At 41.0% G+C, this 19,419-nt stretch overlaps 1 protein-coding gene across 1 annotated transcript in view; it reads left to right on the top strand.

The window, feature by feature from the left end:
* EFNB2 (ephrin B2) overlaps positions 1 to 19,419 on the top strand; it is a 55,291-nt gene that overhangs the window by 25,509 nt on the left and 10,363 nt on the right. The window contains exon 2 of the mRNA XM_038377706.2: positions 5,858 to 6,141. Coding sequence (XP_038233634.1) covers positions 5,858 to 6,141 — 284 coding nt within the window. The remainder of the gene's footprint in view (positions 1 to 5,857; positions 6,142 to 19,419) is intronic.

Here is a 19,419-nt window from a genome sequence, read left to right as displayed (position 1 = left end):
TTCATTTCCAAAGCTGAGAGTACCTACAGTTTCCCAGGTTGGGAAAAGCACAGCAGCACATATTGTTGGCATCAGGATTAATTAATGTAGTCTAAGAATTTGTCTCCCTTGACTATTTTACAGTTTTCAGAAGTAGCTATGTAGTAAGGATAGCACATATTCTCAATGAAAAGTTCCACTTACAGATGTACTCCTAATTTTAGTAGAGTCTAATATCAGGAAGTAGGGCAGGTTTGACAGGTTACTCCTATGGAAAAGTTCTATATAATTTAAGAGGGGTGAATGTAATAGGTTTTTATAAAATTTAATTACATTCTTAAGAAATTGGTCTTAAAACTATTATCAAATTTAATAAAGAATGAGATCCTTTCTATAGGATTCTTAAATTTAAATTCTATAGTACTTTGACCAGGATAGTATATTAATGCCAGGAAATGGTTGGGGCTTACAGTAGAAGCACAAAGTGTAGTGTAGAAAATTACAGTAATATTAATGGGAGTGGAGGGTCAGACTTTGTTTGTTTCAGTTCTCTTCCCTGCCCAGCCCCCCAACTCATTTTTTTTTTGTTTTGGAGCATATGAATATTTGATCTACAATTTTTAAAGAAAATATCTTTTGATAAATTTTTCTGGGAAAATTGAATGTGATACTTGGCATGTTACTGTTTGTTAGGCCAAGATGAGTGAATAGTTTAAATAATGGATGGGATTTGTGTTCATGGGATTTTGAACAGTGTCAACAAATATTGGACCCTCAGTGAAAGTGCACTGTTGGTATGAACATGCCTACAGAGAAAGTACATTAATTTCAATGTACAGCTTTCATTATACCTAAAATATTTTCTGCACACTTTCCCAGAATAATCATTGCGATGACAAATTTCTGTGGGCCAGATATTTGATCACACAGCAGCCTCCTTTTGCCTCTCTGCATAAAGGAGCCATAAACCAGTAGATCCTTCTCCCGAGGATTGCGTTGGAATGGGAGACTTCATTGTTGGTGTAGGCCTGCCAGCATAAGGGACGTTCATGGGCAAAAAGGAGTGTCCCTATGGCTAGGCAAACTCTGGCTGTTGGAATGATCCCTTGGAACCTGAGACAGCTACCAAGTGCAAATTAGAACATCCCTGTGGCTGCCATCCAATTCCTGGCATTGGGGAGGGATGAAGGTAGATCTAAATTCACCTTTGTCCCTCAGTCTCCTATGGTCTTGCACTCCTGGCCTAAAACTCCCATTCTTGGAAAATATGCTGCATGCCCATTGATTTCAATGGAAGCAGGATCTGTTCCTTACTTTGTGTGTGTGTGTGTGTCTATTTACCCATTAGTATTTGTTTGTTCTTTTATACCTCCTTGATAGATTAACAGAAATAGCCTGTTTGAATTCGCCAGCAATGGAAATCTGCACTGCAAGCAGACAGCTGGAGGGTAGCATTTTAGACTATGGGGTCTGCATGTAGCCTTTAAGCCTCATACTGGGTATCTTTGCTGTAGAAGTTGCCCCAACTGTTTCAGACATAATTAATGTATCCTTGCTGTGAGACTCAACCAGAGTGTGATCTTTAGTGTAACATATGACACTGGCACCGCTGCTTTGGCATCGTTCGTGGGATTCAGAAGACTTTTTGATCCTCCATATTAGTTACACTTCTATTTGACATAAGCTTTTAATTAGTTGAAGGCACCTTCTCATGAACACCTTTCAAATCACTTCCAGCATACGTGGATGGATTTTGGATGTGTGAATGTCTTAACACTTCAGTCAGCCTGCTGCTACCTTAGTTGGCTTCAAACACTGACTTTTTTGTTAGGACTGTAGGATGAGAGCAATTTATTGACTTTATTATGCAGCCCTTCAACCATTTCAACAGAGAGGTGTTTGGCTCACTACGCCTTAAAACTTGTAAACAGTAGATGCAATGATATAAATATTACAAGCTATTTTCAGCCCTGATGAAGTTTTGTTAACTTACACCAAGGCTGAACATAGTCCTCCATTTGCAGATGTAAAGATTTAGTCCAAGATTTTTTCAAAAATGCAGTCCTAGATTTTGCTCCTAATTCCATATGTAGGCACCTAGGTAAGTGGCCTTACTCAGCACTTTTGAAAATCAGTTTATTTATTTAGGAACCTAAATGAAAAAATATAGGGGGACATCTACATTGTAACTCTTCCCCTTCTCCCCACACAGCAGCGAGTCTCAGACCCTGGGTCAACTGACTCGGGGTTGTGGGGTTCATGATGTGGGGATAAAAATAGCAGTGTAGACGTTCCTACGCAGGCTGGAGCCTGGCCTCTGAAACCCAATGAGGTGAGAGGGTCTCAAAATCCAGGTGGCAGCCCGAGCGGGGACATTTACACTAATATTTTTAGCCCAAAAGCATGAGCCCCAGGAGCCCAAGCCAGTTGACCCGGGATCTGAGACTCACAGCCTTAGGGAGTTTTTGTAGTGGTTCTCAAACTATGAATTGGAACCCCAAAGTGGGTTGCGACTCCCATTTTAATGGGGTCGCCAGAGTCAGCATTAGACCTTTGGTGGCAGGGCTTGGACTTGGGCCCTCTCTCTTCCCACCCAGGGCGGCAGGCTTGGCCCTCTGCCCCAGGGGTCATGTAGTAATTTTGTTGTCAGAAGGGGGTGCAATGAAGTTTGAGAGCCTAATTTTAGTCTCATATTTTTGCAAATCTCAGCCTTACTCGTATGCTATTGTATAATAACCGTTCCCAGTTATGGGTCACTATATTTCTGTATGGCACATAAATGAATCAGGTGAAGCTCTTGATCTTTACAGTCTCCACCCATACTTATAAGTTACTATCACAAGGAAAGTAAATTGCATGAACTCTGCTCATGAAAAGGTCACAGCCAAAGCCACAAACTGTGGAGAAGGTTTCAACTCAATCAGGCTCCTAACATCACCTTTCATTTTCAGGCCTCCTTTTTTCCCCTCCCCTTTACCTCATCAGTGTTAAATGCTAGAAGTCTGAAAATTGGAGTGGAAGAAGCTTTGTCAGGTTCAATTTTCAGAATATGCTGAGTTCGGACACATAGCCAGAATATTCCATCTGCTGTAATGTCTAACCAGTGCATCAGTTAAAGCTCTTGTAAAATGTGTTTAAACAGTATAATGGGACTGTTCTGTCCTTTACCCTTTATATTCCGATTCCTGGCTTTTAAGTGGCTTTTAAAGCTCTCTAACTTTTATTTCCCTGTCCATTTTTCTATTCTTTTGCATTTATTTATTTCCTTAAAAAAACCCAAACAAGAACAACAACCGAAAGCATGTTTCCCACTATATGTCTGTTTCGAATTGAAAACTGTTCTCCCATACTGTCTTTGGGCCTTGGCCTGCATTCCTTTTGCACTCCAAACTTCCATTCACTTCAGTCATCCCCATTGACCCATTGCCCCCAAAATTTAGGATCAGCTTCAAAAGGTCTGTTTTGTTATTTTTCAGAAAGGCTTCTAAATTATATCGGCAAGATTTATGGTAAGCAGGTACATGTTCTAACCCAATTAATGCAATATTTATGTCCATGTTACATGCAAATGTAAGCTGGTTTATTGAAAACGAAGGGCCCGATTCTGCAAGCGCTTCTGCAAATTGCATTAAGTATTTCCAACATCTGCAATGGAAATACACGAGTAAATGTTTGCAGGCCTGGGACCAAACAGCAGCTGGCCTTTCTCCTGGCACAAAGTGGGAAGGAGCACAAGTAATCTTCACTCTGCCCCAAGATTGTGGCCAGCCCCTGTGCTGGTATATGGGAGAGAAGTACAGTAAATTCTTCTCCTGCCCCTTCTCTTTACGCTCCCTGTGCAGGGTTGGCCACTCCCTACTAACTGTGCTTGTGCCCCCGAAGGTGGTGGCCTCTCCAAAGGCGACAGGGAGAAGAAAGAAAGGGGTGAGGCTTCTACATTCTGGCCTCTGCCATGGAGAGAGCATATGCAGCTCCCTTTAGGGATGCAGCACTGGGTGCATTCTTCTTGCATGCCTATGAGCTCTGGGAGGCAATGCAGCTTCACGCTGGCCCCAGTGTAGGCCTGTGCCCGGTAGGCATGGCTGAGCCCAATATTTGTAACACAGACATTAAATAGCACGAGTGAGAGAGACCCAGTGAATTATAGCAACATGCATTTTTCTTGCCATAACACTGTCTTGTTTTTTTTAATGCATTTGTAATTACGATTGCCTTTCTCCTGCTACATACTGCTTCACAACAAATATAATTCTTCCAAAGGCTTTGTGAGTGAAATAATCCCATTCATTAGTACAAATTATAAATCCTAAACTCACATTGTGGAGGACCAAGTAATCGCAATTTACAGACCAGAAACTTGGGGGGGCCTCATTACTGGTTTTGAGTTAGCGACTTCTGATCTATTAATTATGCTATAGCTGGTGGGCTCCTTTAGCCAACTAAAGGATGAGGGTACTTTAGGTTTACAGCTTTGTTCTCTGTCTCTAATGTTTTAAAGAGCCTGCAGGATGACTGCCTATGAATGAGGTGGGTTTTCTAAGTGTGTTGTTTAGTGTTAGCACTTGAAAAAGAATGTTCATTAGGAAGCCATTGTTTCAGTTTTTCGGAGCAATTCTCCATTAAGGAAGATCTTTGCAGCAATATGGCTGGCAGGTAGGAGAAAAAGGGAAGAGAGAGGCTTTTAGCTGTAGGCAGTAGTGGATATTGTATCAGTAGTTCCAGCTCTAAAGACTTGCTTCGAGGCATTAATTGGACCAAATACATCTTAAGAAAAAAGGTTAGCAGAAAAGTGCAATGGCTTTTGTCCTTGCGAGAATAGGGCTGTTTGTTTTGTGGCTGAATCAATATTGCAATTAATTATTTTTAGTTTTCCTTTATGTGTTTGTAAAACATTTCTTTTAAGGCACAATTTAAAATAAGTCCTGTTGTTTGATCGATGAGTGACTAATTATGATAAGTAGCTCGACATGTTCTTGATGAAGCTTGCCTGTTAATGAACTTCAACAGCAAATATATCATAGCAGGATGGAAACAAAATGCTTCCACACTTGTGATTCCTTAAGAATTATGAAATCTGTGTCAGAGAGTTTCCAAAGGGGCTGCTTGAGAAATAGTGGAGGTTTGGATTGCAATACAAGAAATAAAGCCTTTCTGAAGTTACAAAGACCACAACCATGTTCTCGATGGGACTGGGCAGCGAAAGGGAGAAGAGTAGATCATTACAGCTGGTCACATTACTGTACGTTGGCAGTAGAATGTAAGCTCTTTGGAGCGGAAAATGCCTTTATGTTCTGTGTTTGTACAGCACCTTGCACAGTGGAGTCCTAGTCCGTGACTGGGGCTCCTAGGTGCTGTGTGATACACATAATAGTAACTGATATGTTGGGTAAATCCTAAGGGCTGGATTGTGCCGTGCCCTGGAACAGGAGGTGCAAGAAATCTCTCACCCCTTGGTCTCCCATGCAGGAATCGAACAAAATAAGTGCAAGGTAGTGTGAGGCTAGAGATGCTAGCCTCCTAAAACAAGAAGGAGAAAAGGTGTCATGACCCTGCCCTTCCTGCACTGGCTAGTGGAGTTGGCTAGCTGTAGAAGGAAGCTTTGGTAATCATTGTGCTTGTTTGGGACACAAAGCCTTTTCAAGTCCCCGAAAGTGGGACAGTGCTTACAAGACATACTCTGGCTCTAATTTTCAAGAACTAAATTCGTACCTTGTTGATTTTAAATTGTCAGGCACAAACTATCAACAGCTGCTTCGTTCATCTGTATCATGTATGGTTTGGAAACGGTGTATTCCTGCCTGCTCGTTTCACATGCCATTTGTCTGAATCAATCTTTATCAAATGTCTCACATTTCCCCTTTTCTCCTGGTTCTTTTAGATTCCTTCCTGGACAAGGACTGGTACTATACCCACAAATAGGAGACAAACTGGATATTATATGCCCAAAGGTGGACTCTAAAACTGTTGGCCAGTATGAGTATTATAAGGTCTACATGGTTGATAAAGACCAAGCAGATAGCTGTACTATTAAAAAGGACAACACACCTCTACTCAACTGTGCTAAGCCAGATCAAGATGTTAAATTTACCATCAAGTTTCAAGAGTTCAGCCCTAACCTCTGGGGCCTGGAATTTCAGAGGAAAAAAGATTATTACATTATATGTAAGTACAGGTTGGCATTTGTTTATTCTTTTTCTTTTTTATATATGTACATTGTCTGCAAGTTAAGAAGTTGCCTGGGTTTGTACTGTTCTTTCTTTTAAAATATTTTCTTGGCAGCTTGTTTTCAACAACATACCTAACATTCCCTGCTGCATCTGTAGGGCCTCTGTCTCTTTTTCAGGCTTGTATACAGTCACTATAGATTATGTACTTTGGGTACTTATTAAGCACCAGATGGCTATATCCTTGGTCACATAGTATCTTACAACATGAGGAGTCCCACTGAAGTCAGTTGGGCTTCTTGCAAGGTAATATTCTACCAGTTGTGAGTTAAGGTATCCAAACCTGGCCTCAGCCAAATCTTATTAAAGATTATGACCTAGACCCTCAGCAAGTGTAAAATGACACAGCTTCCTCGACTTCAGAGGCACTATGCCAATTTACAGCAGCCAAGGATTTGGCCCTCTAACATTAAGGTCAAAGTATCTCATTCAAAGCCTTGCAGGCATTCCATCTTTCTCTGGAGAACTGAGCAGAGATCATCTGCTAGTAGGAGTTGGGCATACTCCAGAAAGTTCATTTCCTGCAATTACAGATAGGTTGGGCATTGGTGGACCTTGGTTCTTCCCATCTTTTTCTTTGTGTGTTTATCTTTGAAAACTGAGCCCCTGAAAGAAGCTGCTCTTGATATTTTTTCATTTGTAATAAACATAGATCATTTAAAAAACATACACAAAAACAAGGAAATTGAGTGTTAAACGGAAACAAATAATAAAAATAAAGTGGATACGTACTCCTCTATTACATACATATTCATATGGACTGTTTCTGGTAATTTCATTATACGTAAAAATATGTAATAAATAACTGGGAAATATGTAACCAGTCAGTGTAATTAAAATGTGAAATAATCACAGAATTGATTAAATGACAAATGTGGGAGTTTTAAAATGCAGTTTGTTGATGGTGTCAGGCTCTGTCTAACCCTCCGCCTCCCCATCAGTCTACTAAAGTAGGTGCAAAAGAGTCTGATGCTGTAGTCTCTAACTCAGACGAAGTGCCCATTGAACTTTGCCTGTGTAAGAACAGCAGGATCAGATGCTGTGACAGTTGCGTGTAATCCTAATGAAAATGTGGAACATAAACATGTCCATTTATATGCAAATAGCTGGCTTTAAGGGTGAAATATTTCAGTTATTTAATGCTAGTTTAGGGGAAAATTCACAGTAGACCAGATATAATGGAATAAATGTCACTATTATATTTATAACTTGAGAATTATGGGCACAAATGAAACCTTCTGATAGGCTGTCAGGTCTGTCATATGTGTGTCAACAATTCTCCGGGTAAATCCATGAGTAAGACTCATTTTCTTTATTTTTCTATAATTATTTCATTATAGCAATAAGACATAATAGATATTGCTTTCCTGGAGGATTATTGCATTCTTTGGTTGGTAGAAGTCGCTTGGCCTGCCGCCGTGTTCCTCAGAAATCATACTAGATTTTCAATAATACCTTACTGCCTAACAGCATGGCCTGCCACACTTACTGATTATTGTGGTATCAACAAAAGGCCTACTTGATATTATGCTGGCAGTGCCCTTTGGCACCATGGCCCAGATTCTCAAAGATATATAGTCACCTAACTAGCTAAGCAACTAAATATGTTTGAGGATCTGGGCCCATGGGTCTGATTTTCAGAAGTGCCCACAGGTAAAGTAGTGGGTCTGTGAGCACTCAATAGCTCTGAAAATCAGGTATCGTGGAGCTGAAACTCCCTTCTTTTCTGTGGTTCAGAGGTAGACAATGGGCTTGAGTCAGATCTTAGTTATGCCAGTTTTACACCAGGGTAACTCCACTGAGTTTGATTTACACCAGTTAAGCAAAACCAGAATCAGGTTGAATATTCATCAGATGAGTGAACCGAGGGGAGCAGAGCTAGGAAAATCCTTTGCAATTTGGCTGTAAAATGCTGCTTTCATTAATGCTACTTGGAGCAGTGTTAACTTCTGCTCCACAGCTTGGAGAGGAGGTGATACCTGGCTAAGAATGGGGGAATCAATGACAATGTTGCCCCCAACAGTATTGCCAATCCCAATTGTTCAGAAATCACAAGTCAGACCCCAAAATTACTTAAATCATCAGATTTTGAAAATAATAAATGCTTTTTTTCTTGGACTTCTATTTTTTGAGGCTTTGGGGGGTCATGTTTTCAAGCTTTTTCCCTCAGTCATGAAGGCTTCTTTTATGTAACCTGAAATTCTCACATATTCTAACATGCCCATGGGTGCTGAGCAAAATACTACATATTGTGCCAGTTGGCACTGCTGCACCAAGCTAGCCTCACTGCTGAGGGCAAAGGCAGAGATTTGAAAGGGCATGGTCAGCTGGGCAGGAGCAAGGACTTGGCCTTTCTGTCCCATGCCTTTCCCCACCCTTTGCCTGCCCTATTAAGGCCTACTCTGTCCAAGAGGTTCCCCCTGGCCTTGAGGAGAGCTGAGGAGATGCTCTAGGCTGTTATAGTCAGGGCTGCTCCAAGTGGGATCTCAAAAATTAGAATATTCCAGGCCTCTAAACACAGAGAGCCAGCTTGGAAGACTCTCACCACAGAGATGTAGAGCATAATTCTCCAACCCAGCCATGGCCAGAGACCTAGATCTATTGCTAGAGCAATGTTGGACCATAACTAGGGAATAGCAGGCAGAGCCCACTCACCATCCCAGTTAGTGCACAAAAGATAAGGGGTATCCAACTAGTGGTAGCCGGCAAGGCAGAGTATTACCATCTGATGGTAGGAAGTAGCCAGATCAGGGCAAACAACCCAACCACAGCCCCTTCCTGGGCTAGGACAAGGAGCAGTCAGAGACAGTGCCTCAAAGAGAAGCCAGTTACTTAAACACCAGCCCAGAGATATGCCAGAGCCAGCTAAGAGCTCAGCAATTCCCAAGTCCATAAAGCTTATTCCCTGATATAGCCCTGTCAGAAGTAAGTACTGGTAATCAGGATATTTTCTGTCAATTATGTAAATAATGTAATACATATTTATTATCTATGCAAATTACAATACAAAATCATTTGCATAAAATCCAGATTCCTTAACAAGTGCTCAGTTCCCCTGGAAGAATGGATTAAGTTATCTATTGTATGAGAGACACAAATATGTTGTTGTAACATTTCCCCTTTGGTGTGTGTTTTTTGCATTGCATTTTTGACAGTATGTTCCCATCTGACAGAGTCTGGTTTGCAAGCACTGTAAGATCCTGCATTCTCTAGTCCTGGGGTCGGCAACCTATAGCACGCGTGCCAAACACGGCACGCGAGCCGATTTTTTTAATGGCACGCTGCTGCCTCCCGGGTCCCAGCTGCCGGCCCCGCTCAGCCCGCTGCCGAACCCAGGCTGGGACCCCAGCAGGCAGCAGCATGCCATTAAAAATCCTGCCCATCCCGGCCCACTCTTCTCCGCCCCTCCTCACTCCCCGCGGGGGCAGGGTGAAGAAGCTTGGTTCTGCCGGCTACTGCTGCAGGGCAGGCAAGCTCCCCCCTCCCCGCCTCTTCCCCCAGCGTGCTGGGTTCCTGCCCCTCCTCCTCTCCCTCCCTGCCGTGATGAGCTCATGGCCCTTGTGAGGGAGGGGGAGAAGCCGAGCCGCAGCGCGCTCGCTGCTCTGGGGAGGAGGCGGAGAAGAGGTGGGGACGGGGCCTTGGGGAGGGGGTGTGGAATCAGGGCATATCCCCTCCAGCGCCCTGCCGTGAGCTGCTCTGGGCAGGGGGCTGGGAGCACCCCCATGACCCTAGCCCACACTCTCAGCCCTCTGCCCTGACCCCTGCACCCCCACAACCCCAGCCCTGACTCCAGCCCTCCCTACACATACCCAGCCCCCCCCACCCCATGCCCTGACTCCTGCACCTCCCTCACATGCCCCCAGCCCTCTGCCCTGACTCCTGCACCCGCCACACCCCATGCCCTGACTCTTGCACCCCCCCACATACCCAGCCCTCCCACCCCATGCCCTGACTCCTGCACCTCCCTCACATGCCCCCAGCCCTCTGCCCTGACTCCTGCACCCGCCACACCCTATGCCCTGACTCTTGCACCCCCCACATTCCCACCCCCACCCTGAGCACCAAACGGGAGCTCCTGCAAACGCCCCCCACCACATTCCCACCTGCACCCCTTGCACCAAATGGGAGCTGCCCAGGTAAGCACTCCTCATGCAAACCTCCTGCCCCAACCCTGAGCTCCCTCCCTCATTCTAGCTCTTGACCAGGCCCTACACCCCAATCCCCAGCCTACTCCTTCACCCCAGACCCTGTGCTCAGTGCACTCCCACCCTCAGCTCAGTGCAGAGAGAGAGGAAGAGAATGGGCTAAAACCAGGGAGAAGGTAGGTACCCACTCTATGTGGGCAGGGCCCGTCGGCCCACTGCTGATCTGGGGTCCTGGCTGCTGGCCCCGCACAGCTCGCTTCCGGTCTGGGGTTTTGGCTGCCAGCCCCTTGCCAGCCGGGGTCCCAGCCGCAGGCCCCACTCAGCTGACCTAGGTGAATGGAACCCCAGGCTGGCAGCGGGCTGAGCGGGCCGGCGGCGTAAGATCAGCATTTTAATTTAATTTTAAATGAAGCTTCTTAGACATTTTGAAAACCTTGTTTACTTTACATATGACGATAGTTTAGTTATATAATATATAGACTTATAGAGAGAGACCTTCTAAAAAATGTTAAAATGTATTACTGGCACACGAAACCTTAAATTAAAGTGAATAAATGAAGACTCGGCACACCACTTCTGAAAGGTTGCCGACCCCTGCTCTAGACTAAGTGTGACCAGATGAATCATGGGAATCATGATCTTGGGAGGGAGGTTTATGGAGAACAACCTCTCTTGAGAATTGACTGTAGCTTGATCCATAGAATTGAATCCTGGCCATGATGGTGATGGCACAGCTAATAGTGAAGTGGGTAGAGAAACCATTGTACCACATGCCATCAGGGAAAGGTGAGGTTAAATCCATGCTTTCCCATGGCACTTAGACATTTTGATGATGGAAATACAGAGAGAGATCTTCATACTCACAATTCCCCCCAAAAGTCTGACTATGGGCTTGTCCACACAGTGCTTTAGTTTGCACCAGAGGGGTATAAATTCTAGTGCACACTACCATGTCAGGGCCTGCGTGGACCCCACTAGTACACACAAAAAGTTCCCTAATATGCATTCATGTAGTGCTGTTTGAAACTGGACTACATTAATGCGCACTAGGAAACTGCTAGTGCGTGTCACCAGGGTCAGTTAGTTTGCAACACGCTAGTACGCACTAGCATTTACACCCTCTGGTTTGGACTAAAGTACCATGTAGACAAGCCCTATATAAAGGTTGGGAAGTAGTTTTTCTCCATTAAATAATTATATGTAAAAAAAAATGACCTCACAAACAAAAGGATTCTTTAAAATGCATTAGAAAAGAAAGGGCATTGGAAGCTAGCCATTCTCGCATTAGTTGCACATTAATCTGCAATTAATCCAGTGCATTTCTGTGGGACAACTGATAGAGTGAGGTACGAGTCAGTGTAAGTAAGAGCATCAGAATCTGGTCTGAAGAGTTAATGCTGCTCGTGAAAGTACTGGAAAGATGATGTGGCATACTATTGTGAAAATAAATAAACTGCGATAGAATAATGTCCTTTCTTTTCCTTACTTTGTTATCATCAATTTTTGGTTCCTTGGAAATTACAGTAGAACCTCAGAGTTATGAACACCAGAGTTACAAACTGACCAGTCAACACACCTCATTTGAAACCAGAAGTACGCAATGCAACAGCATCAGAGATCCGGGGGTGGGGGGGGAGCAAATACAGTACAGTACTATGTTAAACATAAACTACTAAAAAAAAAAGGGAAAGCAGCATTTTTCTTCTGCATAGTAAAATTTCAAAGCTGTATTAAGTCAATGTTGAGTTGTAAACTTTTGAAAGAACAACCATAATGTTTTGTTCAGAGTTATGAACATTTCAGAGTTACGAATAATCTCCATTCCCAAGATGTTTGTAACTCTGAGGTTCTACTGTAATACATCTATTTCTGCTTTTGCTGTATTATCTGATTTCTTTCCAACAGAGCTGGGTGAGGTCAAATGTAGTTGAAATCTATGATGCGTTCACATTAGATTACCCTAAAATATCCAGCTATTTAACTAGCATACCATAATTCCCTAAGGAAATCTGCAATTAAATGCATGGAGCTAAACTGTGCCCTTCAGTGTAAATATCCATGGGAAGGACAAAGATAGGCAGAAAACCGTAGATTTGAAGCTGTGGAGTTTCCACTAAATCATCTCATCATGTGTTTGACAGTCTGAGTAGGCAGGAGGTTTGACCCTCTACCCCTTGTATATACCAATGTGCACAGGAAACCTCTGTGTTATTAGGGTATCCACAAAAGGCTGGGTCTGCATGCAGAAGCCCAGTACCTCCAGCAGGCTCAACCTTCCCTAGGTGGAAGGGGAGATTTTTTAAGGTGGAGCAAGATTACATAAAATAAAACGCAAAATCATCTTAGTTAGGGAAGTTATTATGAGTTTAAAGGAATTGATGCCAAAACCACTAGGTCCCGCTGAAGTCAATGACAAAACTCCCATTGATTTCAGGAGGATTATGATTTTATATAGTGACTTTTCTCTGGCTCTGTCCCTTTTCCAGCCGGCCATGTCTTCAGCCCCAGAAACGTCAGAGCCCCAAATGCACTGATTTAGCTTGGAGGGGCTTCCATGGAGTTGGAGGAAGAGACAGTGTCATTTTTGTTCAAATCACCACCACCCGCATAGTAGAATTGTAGCAAAGGGAGGACGTTTTCTGTTAATCTCCTCCGTTCTGTGGCACAAAGCAAAGGGAATGATATGGTCCAAAGTCTTTAAGAAACTGAATATGAAGCACTAGATAGCCATATTCAGTGTAATCACTGCATTTTAGAAATTTGAAAAATAAATTTTATTCTTCAATAGAGAATGCTTGAGACCCAAGAAGTGACTACAGAATGCACCTAGGAAAAGTTCCTCTGAACCTCCAGGTCTGCCTCCAACCTCATTAGCTCAGTTTACTATTAGATGATCATTTGCTTTGACACTAGCAAAATGGAAAATGCGGCTTTCCTTAAATGTTTTTGTCAACTTTTCAAGTGACCCATTTATGTAATTAGCCTCTGGCTTAAATTATTAAAAAATCTTTAATCCCTCTCTGATCTAAAAGGTTGGACTGGCTAGCAGTATTAGCGCTCAGAGAAGTCTTTTAATAGCAGGGTGGCTTTTAAGATCTAAAAATTCATTCTGAATCTTTAGCATTAAGTGGATTTTTAATAAAACCATAAGGTTTTTATGCTATCAGTTTGTCATTCTGTTACAATTAAAAGGCAATAACTGTCAAAGAAAAAAACACATAAAAAGACTGTAAGATTGTACCCTTAAATATTGCTTGGTTGGAAGGAGTAAATCTTTTTGTGTGATCAAGCAGATTTATATGAACATTTGATTTTATTTTTGTATTCTGACAAAATGATTTTTAATCTTCAGATAGTCAGAGTGGCTAAAGATTCTAATGCCTCTTACACAGTGTTCTCAGTCTGTAATACTTGGAACCTGCCAAAGAGCACACAAGAGCACTTTCACATACCCAAAAGAGACTAGCACAAGTGCCGTTATTAAATGTTTTAGGTTTAAATGGCACAAAGCTGCACAAAACCTATATACTTTCACTCCTTCTCCCATTATACAAAGTCATTCATAATGTTATTGCAGATCATACATTTGTAGCAATTTAATGTAATTTGTCCTTTTTCCAGGAGGGAAAGCCCATGTATTAAAAGCCACCTTGTCTCTGGCTATACATGAAGTAAATTCTCTCTTTCTTCCTCGTCCTACTTCCCCTGTTCCTCAGACAATTAAATGAATTATCTCCAACTCTGTAAAATGATATCCAAAGGTCAGTCTTTGAGTTTGTTGAGAGTTTTCTAAGGGATATGTCAGCAACACCACTTAACTCTTGTTGAACTAAATATAAATACAATTCAGACAAATAATATTATTGGAGAGAGAGAAAAAATCAGTGTCTGTACAGCTTCAAATTCCTGGTAGCGTCTAAGACCTGAAGGACTAATGTAGTCATGGTCCATTGGGATTTTTGTCCCAGACCACACAGGATTTGTAAGAGAATAAGATTATTTTAGATTGATGGTCTTTGTTCATATTCAGTGCCATTACCTCGGCAATACTGACATTTTATCTCATTTAAAGCTAGACAGAGGTACTACAGCAGGAAATATGTAAGTATCACTTCTCTGTTCCCAAGGGCAGTAAATGAAAGAATAAGATTGCTCTGATTGTTAGTAGGATGGGAGCTGGTGAGAAAAAAAAATTATATGCAAAGTGGGTATGTAAGCAGACAGGAAATGAAGAATGATTGCTTAGAAGGGAAGAAAGAATTATTTAAGAATTGCTCAAAATGAAACTGCTTTTAATATTTCATAGGATATAGTTTAGTATTTTCAGCCACTATTTATTTATAGTAATTTTTTTTAGTTCACTTAGCTTTATAAATGATTTAACAATACTCAAGATGTAGTATATGCACAAAGGAAAACAATTTCCTTGTTAAGGAGCCTTTATTTATTCATCATGCAGATTAGCATTAAGAGAGAATTGAAATGCTTTAAAAAAAACCAACCAAACAAAACTTAAGACCAGATCCTTCCAAAACTTATGTACGTGCTTAGCTTTAGGTGCATGAGCAGTACCATTGACTTAGGTAGGATTACTCATGTGTAAAATTAAGCATATGCGTAAGTCTTTGCAGGATCAGGGCCTTAGGGCCTATTCTTGTGCTGCAGGATCTGAGTAACTTTCACTAAAATCAATGGGACTTAACTTATATCGCAAGGTGAAAGAGTAGGTCCCTTAATTAAGATCCAGTATATTTATTAACCTAAAACAAGAAACACACTTATGTACCAGAAACACACTTATATTAATTTATTCTATATTTCTGTTGATGCATATTTATCTAAGTGGGATGACCAGTCTTTTATATTGTGCTGTTGTTTGTATTACATTATTTTTATTGCATATTATGTATTTCTAATTAATGGAATGGGACCCCAGAGAATTGCATAGGCATCTACAGAAATTTCTAAAAAATAAATAAGTAATATATTAATATAACATTCAAAAATCATTTCCCTACTTACTTATACCATGCCCAGCCTGGGGTCAGAAATGCATTTTTCCAGAATATACTTTCCTTGGCTAGTGTAGAATTTTTTATCTGAGAATTGCATTAAGTATATTATAAAATAGAAATGGCTGAAAAACAGGGTGAAATTTGAGTGAAATTGTTTGCGAAATTCCATCTCTGGTTTTACTCAACCTTGGAAATTTTGATGAAAAAATGATCAACGTTTTGATTTCTGACCAGCTCTGCTATAAACTAGGGCCACACCTAGTTTCTGTTTTCAATCCAAAAGAAATCAATACAAATACTAATGTGAGTAAGATGAGCGGGATTTGGCCTTAGGTAATCTGTAACAGTGGTTCTTTGGAGTGGTTCAGTGGTTCCTTCTTCAGTATTCACATAAATTATACGAGAATCCTTCTTGCAAAAACTGTTTTAAAAACTTGGTTAGGGCTTTAATTGCTAATAGGATTATCTATTTCTGATGCACTAGTTGATGACATCATAAGCAGCTAAAATGCGGGAAAATACTCATCTTTATATGCTTGTGATGTTTTAACTGCTGCAGAGAAACTAAAGAGCTCTGAATTCAGGTCCTGACAGGTAAATTGAAAAGGAATTGATTTTCATATATTTTGTGTTAGCATGCAAATACATTTGTAGGCCACAGTCCAGTAATCAGACCCATTGGTGCAGTGGAGCTCAGTGAAACCCCATTGACTTGAGTGGAGATCTATATGGGTACTGGCATCTGCTTCAGTAGCTCTGATTGCAGGATCAGGGCCAGACTCTAACTGATTTGTGACCTTAGAACAAATGAAGTTCAAAGATGAATTGAAAATTATTTTTTAGGAATAACTGTTGCTTTAAAATTTGACTAATATTGTTTTTATTTAAAATATCTATCTTCCTATCCAGTCATAGGTATGTGTCAAAATTTTCAGACTTGGGTGTTCAGAATTAGGCAGTCGATACTTAAATCCATAATTTGACTCCTAAGGGTTTGTCTACATTAGAACTTATGTCGATAAAAATTTTGTTGGTCAGGGTGTGAAAAAAACTGCCCCCCCACCCCCTGACCGACATAAGTTTCACCGACAAAAGCGCTGTGTGGACAGCACTGTATTGGCGAGAGACGCTCCCCCACTGACATAGCTACCACCACTCATTGGGGGTGGTTTAATTATGCTGGCGGGAGAGCTCTCTCTCACTGTCATAGAGCGGCTACAAGGGACACCTTACAGCAACACATCTTTAGTGGTATAGCCGTGCCGCTGTAAGGTCCGTAGTGTAGATATAGCCTAAGTAAAAGTGGTCTGATATCCAGAAGGGCTGAGAACCCACAGTTCCTGCTGAAGATAATGAGAATAACGGGCACTCAGTACCTTTGAAGGTCAGGCCACTTTGATTTAAGTGGTGCACCCAAGTTTGAAAACTTGGGCCTTGATCTGTACGATGATGGTTTATTGTTCTAGACACAGACACATACATACAATAATCACAACAGTACTTAACTTCTGATTAGCTTTGCCAAGTGCAAAACCATTCAATAGTATCATAACTGATCTAAGTACTAAGGTGCCAAACTCTGTTTCTGAAGGATAGTTAGATGATGTAAATAGCTTTTTGTGTTTTGCAATAAAGCACGCTTTTGTTGTGCTTGATGTAAAAGCAGGAGATGAAGGTATTCTTTTATTGAAGCAAACATGTGGAAAATTGCTCTAGATTGTTATAGTATAGAGCATCTCCCCTGAAAGGAATGAGGTTCATCTGTAGGGCAAACTCTAACTATGTCACTTTATTGGGGTTATTGCTAGACTCCACACGGTCAAAGCAAATAACGTCATGTCCATCTAAACTATTATAAGCATGAGAGTGGCACATTTTCTAATCTGTAGTGTTATATTCTAAACTGTCACTAGGCATTAACTCAGTCTCTGGTGAAGTCCTACCACCTAGAGATGAACTCTGGCTCAAAATGATGTTTTCCACTTCACTGCCACTCGTATAGCAATTACTGGGTCATTAATATCATTGCGTGCAATTAGTGACAGTAGAATGAGCAAGAGTGGGCTTTTTGTTTTGTTTTTTGTTTATTTAATATAAACATTTTACTATAACCTTTTCTCATCCAAGGGCTTCAGTCATAAACCAGAGAGATTTTAAAGGCAGATGCAGATTCGTAAAGGAAGCTGTTGAGTTTGCGTGCTATAGAAAATATTTTCCTGTATAATATTAAAGCTCATGGTCTTGTTTCTAGCCAGCCTGTTTGTCATTATGGACAATCAATGTAACCTGAATGCTAACTAATTCTATTAGTTCTGTTCAGCTGAACTGTTAAGCAAAGTTCATTGTGGCAGTAGGGAGGTATTTCTTTCTATCCATGTGGGTTTTTGCCCAGCAGCAGGCTTGTAAGAGGGGCAAACTGTGTAAAATATCTCTTCCTGTCTGGTGAAGTTAACTATCCAGTAATCTGCTTTAGAAAAAAGTTATAAAGTGAATACATTTTAATTAGCAGGTTTACATCTGCTATACAGTTTAGTTCACCACTCACATACACATAATTTGTTTGTATAAACTGTAGGAAACCGTGTGTGTGTGTGGTAGATATGCATAGCTGGATCACTATGGTAAAAAGACAACATTTCAGAGACCATTCTTCATGAGAACCATTTAACGGCAATAATGTTGGAAAAAATTTAACTCTAATGAAAGATCTTAGAAGTATAAATAATAATTTTTAGCAATAACCTTGAGGGTCGTTCTCTTTAATTGGCTTTGAACTTTACAACTCATTTTAAGACACTTGAAACAATAAAAAATTTTGGTGGAGTGGAGGAGGTAGTGATTAGGAGGACACAAGCAAATTACTCCATATCACCTCATACATTTATCCAATATCTGTAAATAGGAAGGGAAGCAATTTAGACCTGATCCTGCTTCAATCATAGTCAAAGGGGGTTTTGCCATTAACTTAAATGTGACCAAGATCATGCATTACTGACATCACTGTTTGAACTTCAAAAGAAAGAGCAGATATTTTGGGCTGAGTATGGGTAGGTACTTGTAGTCTTGTCATTCTCTGTTGCATTGCTGTGGACAATAACAGGCAGGGCCTGTGTTTTACAAAGACAAGTATGGTCCCTGAAATGCCTTCTGTTTAGATCAATATGTAGTTCTGGATCTCTTGGCCTTTCACATGGTTACGGCACTTTCACCCATGGTATCCACTAATCTGGAGATGAAAGTGATACTGCCTTTCTCTTCAAGATTGACGCAAATAAATTTAGAGCTCACAAGCGGCATCGGGCTCAGCTTCGTTGAATGTCACTTTTCTTAAAAGGAAAGACTTAAGTTTAATAGTAATAATAATTAATAATAAAGGGCCCAAGTCTGCCCCTCTTACTCAAGTTGTGTAATAGTGTATCCCATTGGAATAAGTGTCCTTATTCACTGACTAAGGCAGCAGTGAATGTGAATAAGGGTTGCAAAATTGGTACGTAATTTATTCCCCAATCTGTAGGCATATACATACTTGACTATGGCTAACTTGACTCAGTGAGGCTACTCGTATGCTTAAAATTATGAGTGGGTGTCAGTATTTCCAGTGTCAGAGCCTAACTTTGGTACCTTTTATGAATACAGTTTGAAAGCTGATGCTTTGTTTAAACAAAGCTTAGATTCAATAGTTTTTTTAAACGTGTGTTAATATTAATCTGATGATGATTGTAATTACAAGCAAAAGTAAATGATCAGCAATCTGTAGGTAATTAAAATAAACAGATTTTATCCCCACTGTAAAATTTCTTGCGGCCCATCAAGCAGAGTGCCTGCTGACTTACCGGTTCTTTAGTTAACAGATCTGAATGAGTTTCTTTAGTTGTTCCAGACTCATGAAGATCTGGCATTGCTGCTGGGCGAAAAAGGCAAACATAATTCTATTTAATTAAAATACTCTTTATATCTCCTCAGCTACTTTGTCCATCATCCTGGCTGTTCTAGAAACAACTTTCTTGATTTGTGCTTATTTTGTTTTGTGTTTCTTGGTGTTCTTAAACTTGTCTC

The sequence above is a fragment of the Dermochelys coriacea genome, chromosome 1 (genome assembly GCF_009764565.3).
Source record: "Dermochelys coriacea isolate rDerCor1 chromosome 1, rDerCor1.pri.v4, whole genome shotgun sequence".
NCBI classification, from domain to species: domain Eukaryota; kingdom Metazoa; phylum Chordata; order Testudines; family Dermochelyidae; genus Dermochelys; species Dermochelys coriacea.
The sequence above is the reverse complement of the archived record's forward strand: the minus strand, read 5'-3'. Positions and strand labels throughout refer to the sequence as shown.